A 19804-nucleotide genomic window follows, 5' to 3' on the forward strand; every position below is an offset into this window, starting at 1 on the left:
TGTGGACTGATAAAACCAAGTCACAGGCCAGATCTTACTTACAGGTTGGCAAATTAACTACTTCTGTTTCAAAGTTTAGAAATTACAATTCTTATTACAATTTGGGGTGGGGAGGTGGGGACAATCATAAGTTATCTTTATTCTATAGCCAGGTGGGTGAGACCACTGAACTGAAATTTTCCTCCAGAGAATCATGACTGTGGTTAACAGGGTGATGCTTAGTAAAGTTGGGACCATAATTTACGATATCTTTTTTCCAAACTTTTTGACCACAACCTATGTCAAAACTACATTTTATGCAGTGGCCCCTTGAATAGGCACGTATATGTACTGATAACTATAACAAAAGTTTCATAAAATAATACCTACTTTGTCATTTTTTCCATTCTATACAATTCTATCTCATTTTTTTAATGCTGATCTTGACTCATTCCATCCATGATCCAATGGGTCAGAGCCCCCCAGACTGAAAGACTCAGACCTCAGTCACAGGGGTGTATGTCGAGACAGCCTTGACCCACAATGGAAACAGTGACTCACAGTGAAAACATATGAAAGTTAAATATTTTAGTAGCCCCATGCCATATGGCAGTGCTTCCTGAAGTGTGTTCATGGAACAAGTACCTGAAGATGATCCTATACGAAAGATTTCCCAAAGGTATTTGGGAAACACTGAATTCTATAAACTCCTCTTGGAGATTCACAGTACACATAATATGGCAAAGGTTTTGTTCTTAGGAAAGAAAAACTGTTCTGTGTAACACAGAATTTCCAAATTTATCTTACCACATGATGAGTGTTCATATAAAAACCATCCTGCTAAACACTTTTGGGAAATATTGCATATGGAAGAAACTGTGTTAGATATGAAAATTAGTGTCTAAATATTCAAAAGTAACTACATCTTCTCTAACCATAAACATTTTAAGAAAAGGAGAAAAGGTTAAATGTTCTCTTTGGAATTATGTCTAATATCAATGAAAAAATAATTTATAAGGCATTAAAACTAAAGAACGTACAGCTTGTTAAAACCAGAGAAACAAGGAAACATACCTGATAAGTTCATTCTTTATTTCAAGCATCAGCAAATTGATTCAAGTGTCTATCAGATGCCCCCACCTAACTAAAGGACCTACCTAACTGCTGGAATTGTAATTTTGTAAAGGATTAGGTTTTAAGGCTTGGTTTAAAATATTTCTCTAAATTAAAATGTCCAGTGAATTACATTACTTATAACTAAAATATACAATGGATCAGTTCATGCTCCTCCTATACGTATGCCTGCCCACTGATGTGGCTCTGCCAAGAATTGTCTGTATTTTTTATTTACCAAATCACACAGTATAACAGCTGAAGGATGTAAAGGTCATTCTGGGGCTTACCAGAGGTCCAGCCAGGATGACCAGCAGAAGCAGGAAGTCTTTCTGTTGAGGGGGTTGTGTTGTTGCCAAATAAAATTCTCAGAATCTCCAAAGAGAGTCACGGTATCATCACTACCTAACATTGGATATATTTGGTTCTCGTCTGTCTCCTCCCACAAAAGTGGAGGCTCCATGAGGGAAAGAATACTGTCTGTCGTATGCATCTGTGTAGCCCCAGCATCCCAAAAAATGCCTGGCACATAGTAGAAGCTTAATAAACAAATTCCAGGGCTTGACCAGGAGACAAGGCTGAGTGGTGAGAAGAAGATAGGATACGTCATCAGACTTCTACAAGGGATTCGATGCCCGTGCTCTGTTCCTTCATCAACCACCACTTCTGTCTCCCGTTTTCCAGGACTGGGTAGAAGAAGATATTGACTCACCCCTAAGCCCCCTTTAACACTCCAGATTACACCTAAGAGGATTTAAGAAACTTGAGGACAAGACTTATGTCTTATTTCGCATTATAGGGTCTTGCTCTCAAGAAATAGCCAATAGAAGTTTGTAGAAGTACGCTGAGAAATAACAGCAGTTTGCCTTGAAAGGGCAGAGGCTCACCAGACCTCATGCTCTTTAGCGGCCTCCCCATGATGTAGAACAAAGTCTCAGCCTTTCCCATTTCTTCATCTCCCATGCATTCCAGCACTGCTGGTTCTTCTTCAAAATAAGGTAAGATAAGTTATGATGCTAACTACAGATTTAAAAAACACAGTTCGAAACTGTCTATGTGCTGTACGCCTGAAGCTGAAGCTGAATAATATTGAATGTCAACTATGATTCAAATATATATAATCATGGAATATAAGCACAAGGAATAGAGTCAATGGAATTGTAACAGCTTTATACAATGTCAGAGGGGTAGTAGATTGGGGGAGGGGTTATCACTTTGTGAGGGGTATAAAAGTCTATTACATTGTTTTGTACACCTGAAACTAATTTAAACAAAACACTGTCCATGATCATCACTGCATCATCCATACACATATGCCAGAAAGAGAAGACATGACAATTATAAGTGATAAATAATCCTAGTCCAATTTAGAAGCACTCATCTACACACTCCCTGAGGTGTCGTGGATGTAGGCCTCTTTCCTCGGATAAAAATACATACTTCAAAGAACCAAATAGAGAACATCTTTCACTCTAGGTTTTTCCCACCAATGACAGCTCACTTTGCTATAGGTACATGGTATTTTACTCACCCATTTCCTTACCAAAAAATCCACCTGACTTGGTCAGAGCAGGACAATCCCACACGGCCACATCATTCTTAGGAGTACCCTGGCCAGTTGCAATCTCCTTTGTTTTAGGTAGCCAGGTTAGGGAACAAATCTGTACTCATGACCAAAACAATACAGAATTATGGCAGTTTCTGATTTATTATGAATATACTTTAAACTGATTCTAAGCAGAGTACTCTGTTCACATACATCCTTCAGTCCATAGCTGGGGTTAGGGTGTTAGAGGATTACATTAGTTCTAGGGAAGTTTATCCCAAGGCAACAATGGGCTAAATATAGAAATAGGCTTAGGTGCAATGAATCTATGAATTTAAGTGGACTATGATTATGGTCCAGGAATAGGTTGCTATCAAGTTTCACCACCAAAGCAATTCTGAGAAAGAAGGAACATGCAAAAAAAAAAACAAAAAACAAAAAAAACCTGCACATGTTAAATTAACTTTCAAGTTGCAGAAGAAGGTTTTACAAAAAGAAACTCTCAGCAACTGAAATCCCTATGGATTCAGCAGGTATAGAGAGGTGTGTCTGTGTCCAGTGCTTTATCATAAATTATTTTCACAAGATGCTAGAAGATCAGAGTGAAGGTGACTTCCAGAGGAGACATTTACCTGTGAGTTTGTGCTTGGGGTCTGGATGCTCTGCCCACTATTTATGTCCAAGATGTGTAAGTGTCCATCCTGCATTCCTCCTCCAACAGCAAGGATGCCAGACTGCCAGGGACACCAATCCATGGCCTTTAAAGTTACAAATAATCAGAGACAGGTCAGCCTTGGAGAAGGTGAACTTGTGAATGTGATGCACTCAGATAAGCAGAAATTCCAGAGGTCTGCACCCATGGCGCTGTCCTGGACCTCTGATCCGAAGCCAGGAACAACTGCATTCTCCAGAGATTACTTCTCGGAAACTAGAAATCACCTATGAGGTGTCATCCTCAAATTTTGATAACAATTGTAAACATTTTCAACATAGAAAAATCACACAATAGTATGTTTGGAAAACTACATTAACACATTTTATGGGGCAAAAATCTGCTGCTGAAGTGGGTCACGTGTGCCCTAGAATCTGGTTATGAAATGCAGCCTTTCTCTGGTTTGTCTACTTATGTCTTTAGGTTCTAGGTCAGAGAAGAGAATAGAAGACAAAAGAGAGCTATGCGCGATTGCTCACAACTGAAAAGATTTCATGTGTTATAATTCCTAATATATATCAGAAAATAAAATTGCCCTTTTTTAATTATTTATAAATTATTATAGTTAATTCTGAAAAATAAGATTTAGTATGGCACATTTATATTGATAATTGAAATGACTAGTAACAATGATTTTAAATAACATTTTAACAAATATTTTAATTATAGTTATATATCCTTATCAATCATCCTGGTTACTATTCTTATTTTTGCATGTTATCTTCTATATGTAAAATTATTTTATAAAGTATCAAACATAATGTGTGTACTAGTTTTTCTGTTTTTTTCACTTATATAAAAGTTTTCCATGTTTAACATATTTTTCATAATTATAATTTTTAATAATCCCATAATATTCCATCATGTTATTGTACCCTAATAAATTTTTGTTCTAATGCTGGACTCAGTTTGGTTTTTCTTAATTTTATTTGTTTTGCATTGGGTTAGGTTGAGTTTTTTGGAGAGGAGTAGATTTTTTGTTGTTTTTCGTGTTTTGTTGTTGTTGTTTGCTTTTATAAAGAATACTATATAATAAATATATTCTGGCATATGTCATTTGTTTCTGACAAATTATTTTTTAGGTAAATTGCAAGCTTCAGAAGTTTTCCATATAGTTGTAACTTTTTACAACACCCACATCAAATGAGTACACTAATTTCATCCTGAGTTAAAGGTACTTGGAGTTGAAATTTAAATCTCCAATCCCACGTGCCCTTCTAGAGCTTTGCCCACTTCCCTGTATCAATAGGTAGAATCTCATTTTGCTCTCTTTGAATCTGGACTATGAGAGAACATCTATGACACCAAAGGAAATGAGAATTTTAAATACAGAGAAATAAGAAATTATTATGCAGAGCATGGCGGAGTATTGATTTACTCTATAGCACCCTTCCTCCTTCTTCTAGCAACAGGTCTCCTCGGCAGCCAGTATGCCCATCTCTCTGGCTGCAATGATCAATTGAGAGATGAGCATGTGACCAAAGCCAGACCAGAATCCTGCCTGGTACTTTTCTACCAGAGTTACAAGGAACAATGGTTTCTTCTCCAACTTCCATCTGAGAAAATCTGAATCTGAAGTGGCCAAGAGCCATCTTTCCACAAAATGGAGTCCGAATGATGAATGAAACTAAACAGAGACAAACAGAGCCAAGAGCCAAAGAGACAGGACTCTAATGACACTATTTAAGGCCCTACACCCAGCCAATATTTGAAACAGCTATATGTACTCAGGACACCTCAGTTACATAAGAAACTACATTTACATTTTGCTTATATTTCAATTTGACTTTGGTTTCTGTTACTTACAACCAAAAAATATAACACATGTGGGGTATAAATAGAGTTTTCTTTCAGGAGAGGGATGACAAAATCCAAAACAAATTCTAGAGGAAGAAAATCTCAAAGTATTGGTTTAATGGCTTTGTTTTCATGTGTGAAGGACACCCAGTGGTCTCTGAGATAAGGGACACCTAGAAAACTACCAGCTTTCTTACCTTGACTGCTGTAGGTTGGGGTATGACTTTTACTGGTTGACCGTGTGCATGCACACCTGGATCATGGGGCCATAGAGTCAGCAGTCCATCACTACAGCCACTGGAAAGCAGCCTGCCATCCGGTGACCACTTCAGAGCACATACAGCTTGCTTGTGGTGAAGTGTTCCAACATGCTGCCGGGCTACCCGAACGTCATGATGATAAACATGGCCCAGTCTTGACCCACTACAAAAGGACAGAATTATGACAGAAAACTTGAGCCCAGTTGCTACATAAGCATTTGAAAACATGAAGAAAAGCATTGTTTGAACTATTAAAAGAACTCTTAGGAGAGATTCAAAACCAAATAGACATGCCTTGGGTTAATAAAGATGGAGTATTCTATCAGAGTGATTCTTTCACCAATGAAATAGATTTGTCTGGCAAAGTTTCAAATCTGAATACCAAGAAGATGTCCTTTGATAGATTTCTCTAATGGCTTGAATATGATGCAGTCAACCATGGAAAACAGACTTACAAAGTTACCAGATTTTCCCAGGTTTATGTACTGGACCTGAGAAATATTACTTTTCTGGAATTCAAAATATTTCACATTATCTCAATGAAATGGCTTTAGTATATATTAATACATTATATTTATATATAGTATAATAAAATAGTATATATAGAGATATATATATTCTATAGTAAAATGTTAAACAGAAATTTATTTCATTTTTCTATTAATTTATAGATTCACTATTAGTTTTGCTAATGCTACTAATATCTAAAAAGAGTATAAAACTCTCTGAACGTCAAAGCCAACTGCAATACGATTAAAAATCAGTGGATAGGGCCGGCCGAGTGGCACGATGGTTAAGAACTGGCTTGGGACGCCAGAGGGCCCCGGTTCGGATCCCACATATGAGGGCCAGTGACACTGCCCTCTACAGCTAAGATGGTGAACAACAGCTCCACCTGGAGCTGGGCTGCCCGTGAGTTGCCGGGGGCGTAGGCTGCAGCCCCTGTGGCAGTGGGTTGCCATGGTACCGTATGTAGCCAGCAGCCAGCGTGAGAGGCCAGCAGCCGCAGTGAGCAGCCGTCCAGAAGCTAGCGACTGATCTGCCTCGCCCGGGAAGAGCGCAATGATGGTGCCAACTTGGGCCAGTGAAGCAACGTCCTCCACAACTAGACTGAAGAACAAAAAACGACAGCAACTTGTCTGTTCCCCTTCCCCCAATTCTCCAGAGCTGTTCCCATCCCCCCAATTCCCCAATAAAAATCTTAAAAAAAAAAAATCAGTGGATAATGTCTCTACTCACTTTCAGTGATTTAGATCCAAACAATGATAAAGATCCTATCACTAACAAAAATAATAAACTCTTTCTGGGCTAATTTTATTTTCCTCCAAGGAGCAAGTAACTCCTTACTTGGAATTAATTTTTTCTGAAATTTCTCAAAGTTCAGAATCATATTTTTAAAAACTACTCAGGCACAACATTGAATAGCATTCTGATGAACAATATGGATTCTGCAGCCAGACCACCTCGGTTCAAAGCCCAATTCTTCCCTTTATACTAGCCATGTGACCTCAGGCTAGTATCTCAGTTTACTCATCAGAGAAAAAGAGGAAGGGGATAAGAAGCCACTTTACAGTGTTACTGCAAGGATTAGAACATGGTTACAGACATAAAGAATATAGCACTGTGCCTGGCACTGAAATGTTAACTGCTATTATTATAAGAAAAGATCTGTTTATATTTCTCATGGATAATGAAACCAAACTTAAACAATGCAGATTGTAAAAGGATTACAAGATAGAATTGACCTGATTGCAACAACTTCTCAGGGTAAATATTTAGGCCTTTATAGGGCATTTTGCTTAAGTGGTTTTAAGTTTAGCCTATAATCACAAAGTACTAATATTTCAAATTTATATCTGAGCTACTTAAAGATGTTGTAAATGGCTTTGGAATTTATTTAATTTAAATCTACCTTAAGAAATACAATATGAAGATGAATGGCTATTATTAAAAGCAATATATATTTAGACCAATTATGTAGGATCACAGGAAAAAGCCACCTAACTTTTCTGGTAAAAAAGAAGCAGTTAGACTAACTCAGTAGTTCTCAAAAATGATGTCGCATCAGCATCATTTGGGAAATTAGAAAGGCAAATTATCAGCACACCTTCAGGCCTACTGAATCAGAAATTCCTGGAGTGAGGGCAGCAATCTGTGTTTTAAGGAGCCCTTCAGGTTATTCTGATTCATGCTCAAGTTTGAGGACCACTGACCTGGCTAATCTATGAGGTTCCTTCTACCTCTAACATCTGAGAGTCTGTGCCCCAGAAAGCTTAACATATTCCAAATTATTGATACCAATAGCAATAAAGTCTTTACTTCAACAAAACATCCCTCTAGTAGGTACTATTTATTGGGTTGTCAGAAAAGTCATGGCGCATGTTTGCGATAGATGGCATTAGTTCATTTTTGGAAGTACTTAGAGTCATTTGCATCTACATTATTGCTATGTCATTTGACAGCTGACAGTTCTAGCTTCATTCTAAAAAAAAATTGAGCGATTTGGTTGAGTTTTGGAGATTTTACAACAAGTGGAAGATGGAAGACCAAACTGCATTTTTGCCATATTTTACTTTTTTACTTCCATAAAGGGAAGAACGTGCAAGCTTGTGAAAAGTTGCATAAAGTTTACAGTGACAATGCTCTACAAGAATGTCAGTGCCAACGATGGTTCACGAAATTCTGTGCTGGTGATTTTGATCTCAACGATGCTCCTCGGTCAGGGAGGCCCACCGAGGTTGATGACGACAAAATAAAGGCATTGGTCAAGTTAATCCCACGTTACACAACACGGGACATTGCAGAAACATTGAACATCCATCATTCAAGCATTCACGACCACCTGAAGAAGCTGGGATACATAAGCAAGCTGAATATTTAGTTTCCACATGAACTCAAAGAAATTCATTTGATGGCACGTATAAACATCTGCAATATGCTCATTAAACGTGAGGAAAACGATTCTTTTTTGAAGTGACTGATAACTGGTGATGAGAAGTGGACTGTTTACAACAATGTGGTGCGCAAACTGTCTTGGTCCCGACGTGAAGACTCTCCTCAAACGACATCGAAAGCAGACATTCATCAGAGGAAGGTTATGAGATTTTAAAGATGGAACCAAACAATTTGAATGTGTTCTGTCGGCAACTGGACAGTTTGAACGAATCCATCATCCAGAAACGTCCAGAGCTTTTTAATTGTAAAGGAGTTGTGTTCCATCACGACAACGCGAGACCACACACAAGTTTGATCACCTGTCAAAAATTATTGGAGCTTGGATGGGATGTGTTGCCACACCCACCATACTCGCCTGACCTTGTGCCGTCAGACTTCCACTTGTTTCACTCACTTCAAAACTCTTGTGTGGTATAATGTTCAGTTCAGATGAGGCTGTAAATCAGCACCTTGTTCAGTTTTTCACAAATAAAGACAGGTCCTTCTATGAACGAGGAATTATGAAACTCACTGAAAGATGGCAAAAGGCTATCAAACAAAACAGGAAATATATCATTGATTGATCTTTGTTCTTTATATAAATAAATGACCTTTGAAAAACATGACAAAATACAGCATGACTTTTCTGACAACCCAATAGTACAGAGAATCTTTTTGCTTAAACAGAGTTATACATTTTATCTGAACAATTTAGTGAAGCCTGAACCTCACATTCCAGCACTAGCACATGCTGTATGCACATAGCCCACATAGCCACCATGGTAAGTGTGGCCACTGGACCACTTACATCACCAGAAGATTTAAATACCTGAGCGGGTAGGATCATATCTGATACTAACTAATGTCCTGTTCTGTTTTACTTTAGCTTTGGTTTTGGTTTTAAATTTTATAGTTCTATTCACTCAGTTTCCATAATCAATTGGTGATAGAAATATAATTGGTTTTAATAAAATGCTTCTTACCTACTGAGTATACAGTGGTTCCAGCTCAGAGCCCCAACTACTGACAAGTGACCAAGCATATTTCTCAGCAGCTTTTTAGTTACCACATCCCATAACTGAAAAAAATGAACAAGCAAAGGTATAGAGCATTGACATTTTCACAACCCACTGTCTTTGTCTTCTCAGATGCCTGATACTCTATGTTGATATGTTGATTTAGCCAGTCCTTGCACTAAATGAAAGCTCAACACCTCTAACCCTAATCAGCAGTTCTCAATGTGGTCTGCATATTAGGATCATCTAGGGAGAGTGCTATGGATGCTGGCAATTGTGACTGAATGGTGGGAGTAGAGCCTGGGCATATAGCATTTATTTTAAAGTTCACCAGGTGAATTCAGTGAGCAACCAAGGGTGGAGAATCACTATCACATGATTAGTTCCTTCTAATTTGTGGAAATTCCAAACCTGGAAATGCACCTACAGTTACCAACAAATAAAATTTGGGTGCCTAGACACTTTCTAGAGACAGAAATTTCCTTTACTGCTAAGAAACTTCTTTCCTGCCAGCTACAAATGATATTCTGACCCATATGAAGAATGAGAATTTTGGCATAGCCTTCATAGCATCCAGTATCATTGCAGAGATGAGAAAGCAATGAGAGCCATCTGTGGCTCTCCAAACACATCAAAATGTGAGCAATATTGTTCCTATTATTGCTAATAAACAATAGTAATGATGTGCATGAAAAATTAAATAGATTGATGGAAACTTGGTAAATCCCCAATTCAGAGAGCCTATCAGAAAAAAATTCAGTCATTTTAAATAACTCTACTACCGACCATGATTTGAGGTGAGAAAGGTGAATAGGAGGTTGTCTTCTCCTCTTCAAAGTCCTAAAACAGGGGATTCTACAAGCCCAAATTTAGTTTCAGAGAAAAGACTAAAAAAATGGGGGAAAAAGGGAAAAAAATGACAGAAAGATTGTGTAGAAAAACTAAGCAGAGTAACCCTAAGTCCTCATTAAATGTCATTCAGAAAAGAACCAGAATAGCATATATCCTCTTACTCCCCATAGCTTCCAAGTACCACAACCAATGTAGTTTCTTTATTTTGTTTCAAACAGTTACTAAAAGTCAAGTTTAGTTATCTAACAATTATGCAGAGCACATCATGAGAAAGAAAAAGCTGTTCAGTACTTGTACTTCTCCTTCGCTGGTGCCAACTGCCAGGCAGTTTCCCTCTTTTATCCAGCGCACAGAAGATATATAGTTACAAGTGAGACTTAAGTCTATATTTTCAATCCCATTGTGGTTTTTCCCATTCCAGAGGTATATAGAAGATCCAAGGGCTATAGCAACAAGATTTTGAGCATTCCAGTCTAGGATATTCAGATCTATAAGAAATGAAGTTCAAATTAGAGTGACTATATAGCCAAGTAAAAATATTTTCAAATAAACAACATTATTTACAGGTAGAGGTCAGCTGGAAAACAGAATCATAGATCCAAGCAGATCATTAGAAGTTCAAAAATGAAAAACTCCAAAGATGACTGAATTACCTATAGTCCTTAAAGCTCCTTATACCCCTCAACTGATTATTTATATTCTACATTGGCATGTTAGTAGCAGTTCGATGTGGATTAGTTCTGGCTTCCCAACTAGATCACAAGCTAGACACATAACAAAACCCAACAGGGTTGTTTGACAGATTGGATTTATTCATGTTTAAAATATATGCATAAGAATAGCACTACAGGGCCAGCCAAGTGGCTCAGTTAGTTAAGAGCGCGAGCTCTGAGCAACAGGGTCCCCAGTTCAATTCCCACATGGGCCCGTGAGCTGCACCTGAGCTGAGCTGCCACTGAGCTTCCAACAGGCGGCTGGATGGCTCAGCTGGAGAGAGCACGTGCTACTAACAACAAGGGTGCCAGTTCGACTCTCGCATGGGATGATGGGCTATGCCCACCCGTAACTAAGGTTAAACCAAGGCAACTTGAGCTGAGCAGCCACGAGCTGCCGACAGGCAGCTGGATGGTGACTGGACTTGGAGCTGAGCGAGCTGCGCCCTCCACAACTAAGATTGAAGGACAAAAACTTGGCTGTTTCTCTTCTCCAATTCCCCAACACTGTCCCCCTTTCCCAATTCCCCAATAAAATCTTAAAAAAAAAAGAATAGGCCTCCATTTGTACAGTTCATTCTAATACAGTGAAACAAAATGTATACTTTTTGTGCCATACCAACACCAATGATACCCATTCCTGAACATGAGAACTGCACAAGGAAAAGCCAACTATATTAACCATATTTGGATGTTACACCATTTGGGCATGAGGCAAAGGCCCATCTGGTTCTTCCAGAATCAAATTTCAAGTTTATGCCAAAGCACAGGATATATTTTGTCATTTCAACTTTTCAATTCATGATATAAACAATAACTTACAGTAGTCATTTCGAAGACCAGTAAGATGAATCTTCAGCTCTGGTTGGAGTATAGAATAGTTTATATCACTGAACCTTTTAACATGGAAGGATTCATAACTGACTCCATCTCTGCAGCCTACAAGAAGCAAACAGTTCTATACATCTCTATGATCCTGGAAACAATATTTATCCTTGAAGGTAATAAGAAACAATGAAGTGAAAAAGAAAGTGGCCATGATGATAAAAATGAATCACAAATTGCGGAGGGAAGAAAAAACAAAAACAAAAACAATTAATTTAAATAATTTTTTTAAATATTCAATGGCATTGTCTAATAAAAGCACATGCATGCCAGATCTAAATATAATGACAGGTCTTGTGGGGCGCACACAGAGACACTACATTATACTTTGAATACTTGTATGTCTTCTGTCACTTGAGATTTTAAAACCAAAAAAAATTTTGTATATCCATATGTCTATCACATCAACAATTACCTGGTAGACCTAAGCCCTATTCTGAGTCTTTGTTAATAAATATTTATTGATTCATTGACTTTGGACCTTTTTCTCATTGTTTCTGTACCAGAGCACATAGGGTTAGTTTTGGCTAGTTTTCCCCATGACTATCTGAGATCAGGCTCATATCTTGTGCTCAGTTTTAATTCTCATCCAAAGACCCCCACTAAACCTAAACCACAGGCCACTGTCTTTTCATCTCTCCAACCACTCAAACTGATCAAACTGAGAATGACGTTCAACAGGAACTGAGCCCACCCAGGTTACTGTGGTCTGTATGACCACATGGCTTCTGCTAAAAGCATGAGACCGTCACAAGGCTATACCAAGAAGCCAGATTATTCTTCACAACTTCAGTGTTAGCTATGAAAACCTGCAGTTGTGGGCAGAACTGCAAGATTACGAGAAGTTACCAAGAACTGCGAGTAAAGCTTCTCAAAAAACCAAGTACAAACTTTCAGTTATAAAATTAAAAAGTCATAAGGCTGTAATATACAGCATGGTGACTATAGTTAATAACACTGTATTGCATATTTGAAACTTTGTAAGAGAGTAGATTGTAAAAGTTCTCATTAATAGCCCCCAAAATGAAATACTTCGGTATAAATCTAATAAAACATGTACAATATCTGTATGAGGAAAACTACGAAACTCTAATCAAAGAAATCAAAGAAAATCTAAATACATTGAGAGATAGTCCATGTGCATGAATAAGAAGAGTCAATATTATTAAAATGTCAGTTTTTCCCAACTTGATTTGTAGATTCAATGTAATCCCAGTAAGTAATTTTGTGGATAGTGATAAACTGATTCTAAAGTTTATATGTAGGGGGGAAAGTCCCAGAATAGTCAACACAATATTGAAGGAGAAAAACCAAATTGAAGGACTAACACTATCTGACTTTAAGTCTTACTAAAAACTGTAGCTATCAAGACAGTGTGATAGTGGCAAAAGAATAGACAAATAGATCAATGGAACAGAATAAAGAGCCTGGAAATAGACCCATAAGTACAGTCAACCAATCTTTGACAAAGGAGCAAAGGCAAAGCAACGGAGAAAATTTGGTCTTTTCAACAAATGGTACTGAAACAACTGGACATCCACATAAAAAAAATTAATGTAGACAAAGACCTTATATCCTTTTCAAAAATTAACGACAAGGCTGCTGGTTCAACTCCCACATGGGATGGTGGCTACGCCCACCCGCAACTAATATTGAACACAGCACCTTGAGCTTAGAGGCTACGAGCTGTCAAAGGGAAGCCAGATGGCGACTGGTGCCCTCTACAATGAAGATTGAAGGACAACAACTTGACTGGTCCCCCTCCCCAATTCCCCAACACTGTTCTCCTCCCCCAATTTCACAATTTAAAAAAAGTACAAGAAATTTAAAAATTAAAATTAGGATAGCCAAAATAAAAAAAACTTAATAACAAGCTTGGTGGTCAAAGTGAGATAACCACCTAGAAGGTTAAAAAAAAATTTTTGAGATAAAAAAAACAGAATAGAAAAAATAAGGAAATTAAGAATCAGTCCATAAAGACCAACACAATTGTTTCAGTAAGAAAAAAAAAGAGAAACAAAGGTGAAGAAATTAGTAAAAACTAATTTAAGAAACTTTCCAAGAACTAAAGAACATAGGTCTCCAAGATTAAAAATGTACCAGTGGGCTTTTCATTTACAATGCATTTAAAAAAAAAACCCACATCAAGCTTTAATGTTATTAAATTTTAGAACACTAATGATAAGAGATTTCCCTACTAGCATCCAGAGAGAAAAAGCTGGTGGCATACAAAGTATAGGAAGTCATGATAGTATATGACTCCTCAACAGTGGACACTTGAAAACACTAAAGCAATAACTTCAAAATTCTGAGTAAAACTAGAATTTATAGCCAGCCAAACTACGAATCGAGTGTAAGATTAAAATAAGGCCATTTTTAGACCAGCAAACTCAGAAAGATCACAACCTAACTTCCAGGAAATGGTGGATCTAACATGGGAGAAGAGAAGTCCCAGGATTATAAATGTGCAACAGATTCGCAGGCTCTGGGCAGGAGGTGACCAAGGAAAACTGGAACTGATGTGGGTGGGTGCATGGAAAATGTTATTGATAGCTGGGAACAAACATAGGAGCATTTAGGGGAAACAATCATAGTTGCATGGGTATCTAGTAAATGAAAATACAAAGCAACTTATAATTCCAGGAAAAACAAAAAGTTAAACTAGAAAAGAGGCATAGCTATAGTACACTAGTTGGCTTGGCAGTGAATAATAGTTGTATGGTAATACAATGTTAACAATGACAACTAATATTAGTTTTTAATAGTGTGATATAAGTAGACCAAAGGAGGTGAATTAATCAGGAAGAGAACTAAGTTCTTATGTACTATGCTAGAAAGTCATGATAAAAATCTAAAATTGCAAGATATAGCAGTTTACAAATATTATTTGAAAAACAGACGTAAATGCCGAGGAATAGCTGGAACAGCTAAGGGTGGTTGCCTCTAGAAAATGGGACTTGGAGGTGGATATGGTTAAGGCCGAGGATTACAAGAATTATCTAAAGTTTACAATTACATTATTTAGTCTAATAACGTAATTAGTGATATAGTTTAAGATAAGGAAGAAACGGAGGAAGCAGGGAGGGAGGCGAGTAGGAAAGAAAGACAAACAGGAACTCTTTGGCCAATACCTTTCCAAACACACTGGGATTGCTCACAGAGCTGCATTTTCCCATTACCCTGATGAGCCACCTTCTGGGTTGAAAACAACTGGTTTACGCATTCCTGAAAACAAACACAAAAAGAGTCCTTTAAAAACATTCATGTACATCTCAGAAGTGATTCATGATAGAGTTAAAACTGGTAATTCACTAGGAAGTTCAAAGTCAGCATTCAACCCAGAGATATTCTCCATTACTGAATTTTTCTCTGGTCCTCAATTTTTCTCATCTGTAAAAATGTTGGGATTGAACTAATCACTTAAAGGTCCTTTTCCATTATTACCTTTACCCATTAAAAATAGGAACATCAAAGTCAAAGATCTTAAGTAACTTGTCTGAATTTCCATGAGCACAAAAATCTGACTGCAATCCCTTTGGGCTACTATATAAAGAGCATTTTTTTAAAGATTTTTTTAATTGGGGAATTAGGGGGATAGGAACAGCGCTGGGGAATTGGGGGAAGGGGAACAGACAAGTTGCTGTCCTTTTGTTCTTCAGTCTAGTTGTGGAGGACGTTGCTTCACTGGCCCAAGTTGGCACCATCATTGCGCTCTTCCCAGGTGAGGCAGATCAGTCACTGACTTCTGGATGGCCGCTCACTGCGGCTGCTGGCCGCTCACGCTGGCTGCTGGCTACACACGGTAGCCCATGGCAACCCACTGCCACAGAGGCTGCAGCCTACACCGTTACCGGCGACTCACAGCAGCCCAGCTCCAGGTTAAGCTGTTGTTCAGCATCTTAGCTGTAGAGGGCAGTGTCACTGGCCCTCATATGTGGGATCCGAACCGGGGCCCTCTGGCGTCCCAAGCCAGCTCTTAACCATCGCACCACTCAGCCAGCCCTAAAGAGCACTTTTGATATTCTTATTGTACATTCAACTTTAATCAAAATCAGATAGGGAAATTAGTAATAAGGGTAAACAAAAATACTTATTGGAATTTTCTACAAACATAATGGTGAATAGTTAAAGCAGAGAAAATTTATTTTTTACTCCTTCACAACAATATATTCAATCTTATGTGTATAACAATCACTGGATCACCATAATTCAGACAGAAGTCTTTCCAACAGGCATCATGTTGATATTTTGGTTTTCTTCCTGGATATTATGTCACATAATAGACATTGCCAGTCAATGAACCATGAATTTTTAGGTATTCAAAGTACAATTCAGAATAAAGCAGGGTTTCCAAATCTTAGCACTATTGGCATTTAGCGGCAGATATTTCATTATTGTGGAGCTATTCTGTGCATTATAGGACAGTTAGCAGCATCCCTAGCCCTCCCTCTGGGTTGTGATAATCAAAAATGTTTACAAAGATTGTCAAATGTCCCCTGAGGAGCAAAATCACCTCCAGTTGAGAACCACTGTTATAAAATAACATTCTTAAAATGGCCCACTGGCCAGTAATAGCTCAAAGTAACTCTTGACAGATGCACTTCTTCAAAATCCCATTATTAGCCCAAAACTGACAGGCATTACCCAAACACAGTGGACTTCTGTTTGATGTACTCACGGGGGCTTTTCCCTAAGTGAGGTCTATTTATGACTTTAATAAGTAACTTGGCCTAGAACTGGCTGGATATGAGAATTCTGACTATCTCCACAGCTATGCAGGCCATCATTGTGAAATCATCCTCCAGTGATCTCTGGGGATCACATAAAGACATATTTACTGTCAAGGTGAAAGATTTCACTTTGTATCTGCTCCACTCTTGATGCTGTTTGAAACCCAACTAGTCATGACAACTAACGTTCTATACATAAAAAGTAGTAAAACACTTTCCATTATCCCCTTCTCAGGTTCTTTAGTGACACTGGGATGATGTTCTGGCTGGATAACAATTGCTATACTGATGGTAAATTGCTGGTGCCATTGTGACCTGACAGGCAGCCACCAACTCTGACCTGACAGGCAGCCACTCAACTCTGGTGTCTGGTAACTGCCACCAGTTACCAGACAACACAAGGGGAAGAAAAAGGGAAGTCCTCAAGGTCAAGGCAATAGAAACTTCCATCAGCAGTAGAGTGTAGAAAGGACAGTGGTGCTCATAACCTGGCCAGGGTATGAGGTCAACAGCACCCTTAATTACCTCAGTAGAACTGACTCCCTTGCCATCTGTACCCCCAAACCCTTACCCAGCAATAAAGCATCCAGCAAAAGACCTGCTCTAATACATTTATTTTCAATTGCATATAAGTTCAAATAATTAAATTTTACATTCACAATATTTTATACTTCCTCCAGCAAGATCGTATATGCCAAGCACAGCAGGCACACACTAAATGAGTAATTTTGCTTAAATTGAGAATTTATGAGTTTCTAGTATAAAGCTTTTTAAATGAAACACTGATTCCTTTAGAGGCTCTTCACTGGATTGGATAAACTTGAAAACATGCTACTGATGGTTGATGTGCCCCAAGGACTTAGGGCAGACTCCTAAGATTTTAAAAACCATAATAAATGAGATATTTGAAAGAACTAAATTAACTTAGTGAAGAAACAAAAAACAACAGCAACAAAGAATTAAGGGAAATATATAAAAGACCATCTTATAGAGGAAGAATTGAACTTCTCCTGAGAGACCCCAAAGGGCAGACCAAGTCACCAAGTAGCTGGAAATGATTACACAAGAGATCTTTTGGCTGATAGGAAGCATACCATAGTACGTATAATTTTATCATATTTTTAACCTTTACCTTTGTGATGGTTAATCTCATTTTCACTTTTTTGGTTGATACTAACTAAACACTTTCTTGTGTGTTTGTCAGCTATTTTATTTATTTACGAAGTGCCTCTATTCGTGTGCTTTACTCACTCATGTTTTCTATCAGGAACCCATCACTTTCTTATTGATTTGTAAGAGCAGCTAAACCAGTCTTTCCTCACATTTGGGACTCAGTTGTCTGAGCTTGTCAAGATGTGAGATCTTCAGTTTTCTCTCCTTACCTACCTGGCCTTCTGAGGCAACGTCTTCCTTCCAGCCTCTGTCCAGAGCATGAGGTGCTTGGCAAACATGGAGAGTAGAGCTATTTCTTTCAAGACTTGTTTTGATGGGAGTCTTCAGTGACTCTTTGTAGGATCCTGCAAGAAAAACATTTAGCTTTGAATTTGGTTTTTAAAACAAGATAATCACTTTGATTGAAGGTCAGCCCATGGCATCTTTCGCAGTAGAACAGAATGTAAAGACACGGGCCCTTGTCTCTCAAAACCCTGAACCACAGGGAGAAGATGGGGGAGAGAGGGGCCACACAGGATCTTATCCAGAGTACTACTTGGCTCATAAGGGAACACTGCCTCAGTGTCTCTACAGCCAGGAGGACATGTCAACTGCAGCAGCAGCCAAAATGCTTTATCTCTGCCTGGAAAGAACATATTTGCACATTTGAAGAATGGATGCAAACAGTTCAATAGTTTAAATTGATGGAGCAAACGATATCTGGTTAGCCCAGGAAATCCCTGTGGGATCCTACTTTGCCAATCATTGACATTCACTACATGATCATGAGCAAAAACACTTTGCTTCTCCATCTTCTTATTGCAAAAAGATGTTGTGAAGGTAGTTTGAGATGACATCAGTGAAATACTTTCTAAGTTAAAATAATAGAAGAGTGAATGTTATTTGCATCATTATTATTCCTATCTGTTCTTTCCTCAAGATTGAGAAAGCCCTTTACCAGACTTTCAACTGCACTGAAAACCTGGTCGAGTCATCCTTTAAAACTAATTATCTGCCGGGCCGGCCGAGTGGCTCAGTTGGTTAAGAGCTCGCTCAAGCGTTTGAGCTCTGAGCAACAGCGGTTCGAGTCCAGCCCGAGCTGAGCAGCCGCTGAGCTGCCAACAGGTAGCAGGATGGCTCAGCTGAAAAAAAAAAAAACTAATTATCTGCCATGTCATCTGTTCATCAGAGGGGCCAAGGGACGATTGGAAAATCTTGGCCTTTTACCATGTGGCAATCCCTTCCTCATTTGGACAAACATGAGTTTGATAAACTGTCACTAATGTTTCTAGAATCCAGCACCTTGAGTCCTGGGCAACCCCAAATCTAAAAAATACAGTTTACATCACAGGGGAATGGAGGATGAAAACATAAAATGTTTTGCAAAGTTTTAGATCTTGTCCTTTGTCCTAAGAAATTATGCATACTTGTTTTGATACACTATTTGCATAGATGAGTATAGAGGAGAAGCCAGCTCTTAGAACTTCAAATGAGAAAGAAAAACTTGCAATTAGATGCTAGTACTGACAATCATCCCAGCTATCAATAGAGAGGTCAGGCCTGCCTGGCTAAGAAGCAGGAACCTCTTGGGCTTTGTCCACAGACCATGACTACAAATGAACCTCTTTGTATATATCTTTTCAGGATGAGAGGATCTTCAGTGATCAGTCTGCTGAAACAAAAAGAAACCCCACCAGCAAAGCACTGAGAAATCAATGGATCTGATTACTATGCATTATTAGCTTAAGTAGAAAATAAAATAGACTTTCTTGTAAAATTCTTTTGACTAATAATTTGTCTCTTAGAATTCTGAATTTCTCATGCAATGCCTTTTTAAGAATAATAGATTAATTTAGGGCCTAGAAAAGAAAAAGAAGACCCTAATTTTAGCCAGAAATTCCTCTAAAACAATCAGCATAAAAATCATCCCTCAATTATAATGTGATACAAAAGATTTCTTTCAGATGATAGCCATAACAATGATCTTTCTTACAACTGTGTATGCCCTTCTGCTTCAACCAGCTACTTTCAGTATTGATACTCACCATCACATGGAAATTTCATTGGTTTAAAAATTACTTGGGGGGCCGGCCGAGTGGCGCGATGGTTAAGAAC

General features: G+C 38.3%; 1 protein-coding gene across 1 annotated transcript in view; it reads right to left on the minus strand.

The window, feature by feature from the left end:
* CDC20B (cell division cycle 20B) overlaps window positions 1-19804 on the minus strand; it is a 41686-nt gene that overhangs the window by 2553 nt on the left and 19329 nt on the right. The window contains exons 3-11 of the mRNA XM_019641431.1: window positions 18444-18501; window positions 17924-18054; window positions 14939-15032; window positions 11745-11861; window positions 10501-10697; window positions 9325-9419; window positions 5345-5570; window positions 3271-3396; window positions 2636-2753 (exon numbers count right to left, since the gene is read on the minus strand). Of these exons, the coding sequence (XP_019496976.1) occupies window positions 2636-2753; window positions 3271-3396; window positions 5345-5570; window positions 9325-9419; window positions 10501-10697; window positions 11745-11861; window positions 14939-15032; window positions 17924-18054; window positions 18444-18501 (1162 nt within the window). The remainder of the gene's footprint in view (window positions 1-2635; window positions 2754-3270; window positions 3397-5344; window positions 5571-9324; window positions 9420-10500; window positions 10698-11744; window positions 11862-14938; window positions 15033-17923; window positions 18055-18443; window positions 18502-19804) is intronic.

This window comes from Hipposideros armiger, unplaced genomic scaffold (assembly GCF_001890085.2).
Source record: "Hipposideros armiger isolate ML-2016 unplaced genomic scaffold, ASM189008v1 scaffold_60, whole genome shotgun sequence".
NCBI lineage: Eukaryota > Metazoa > Chordata > Mammalia > Chiroptera > Hipposideridae > Hipposideros > Hipposideros armiger.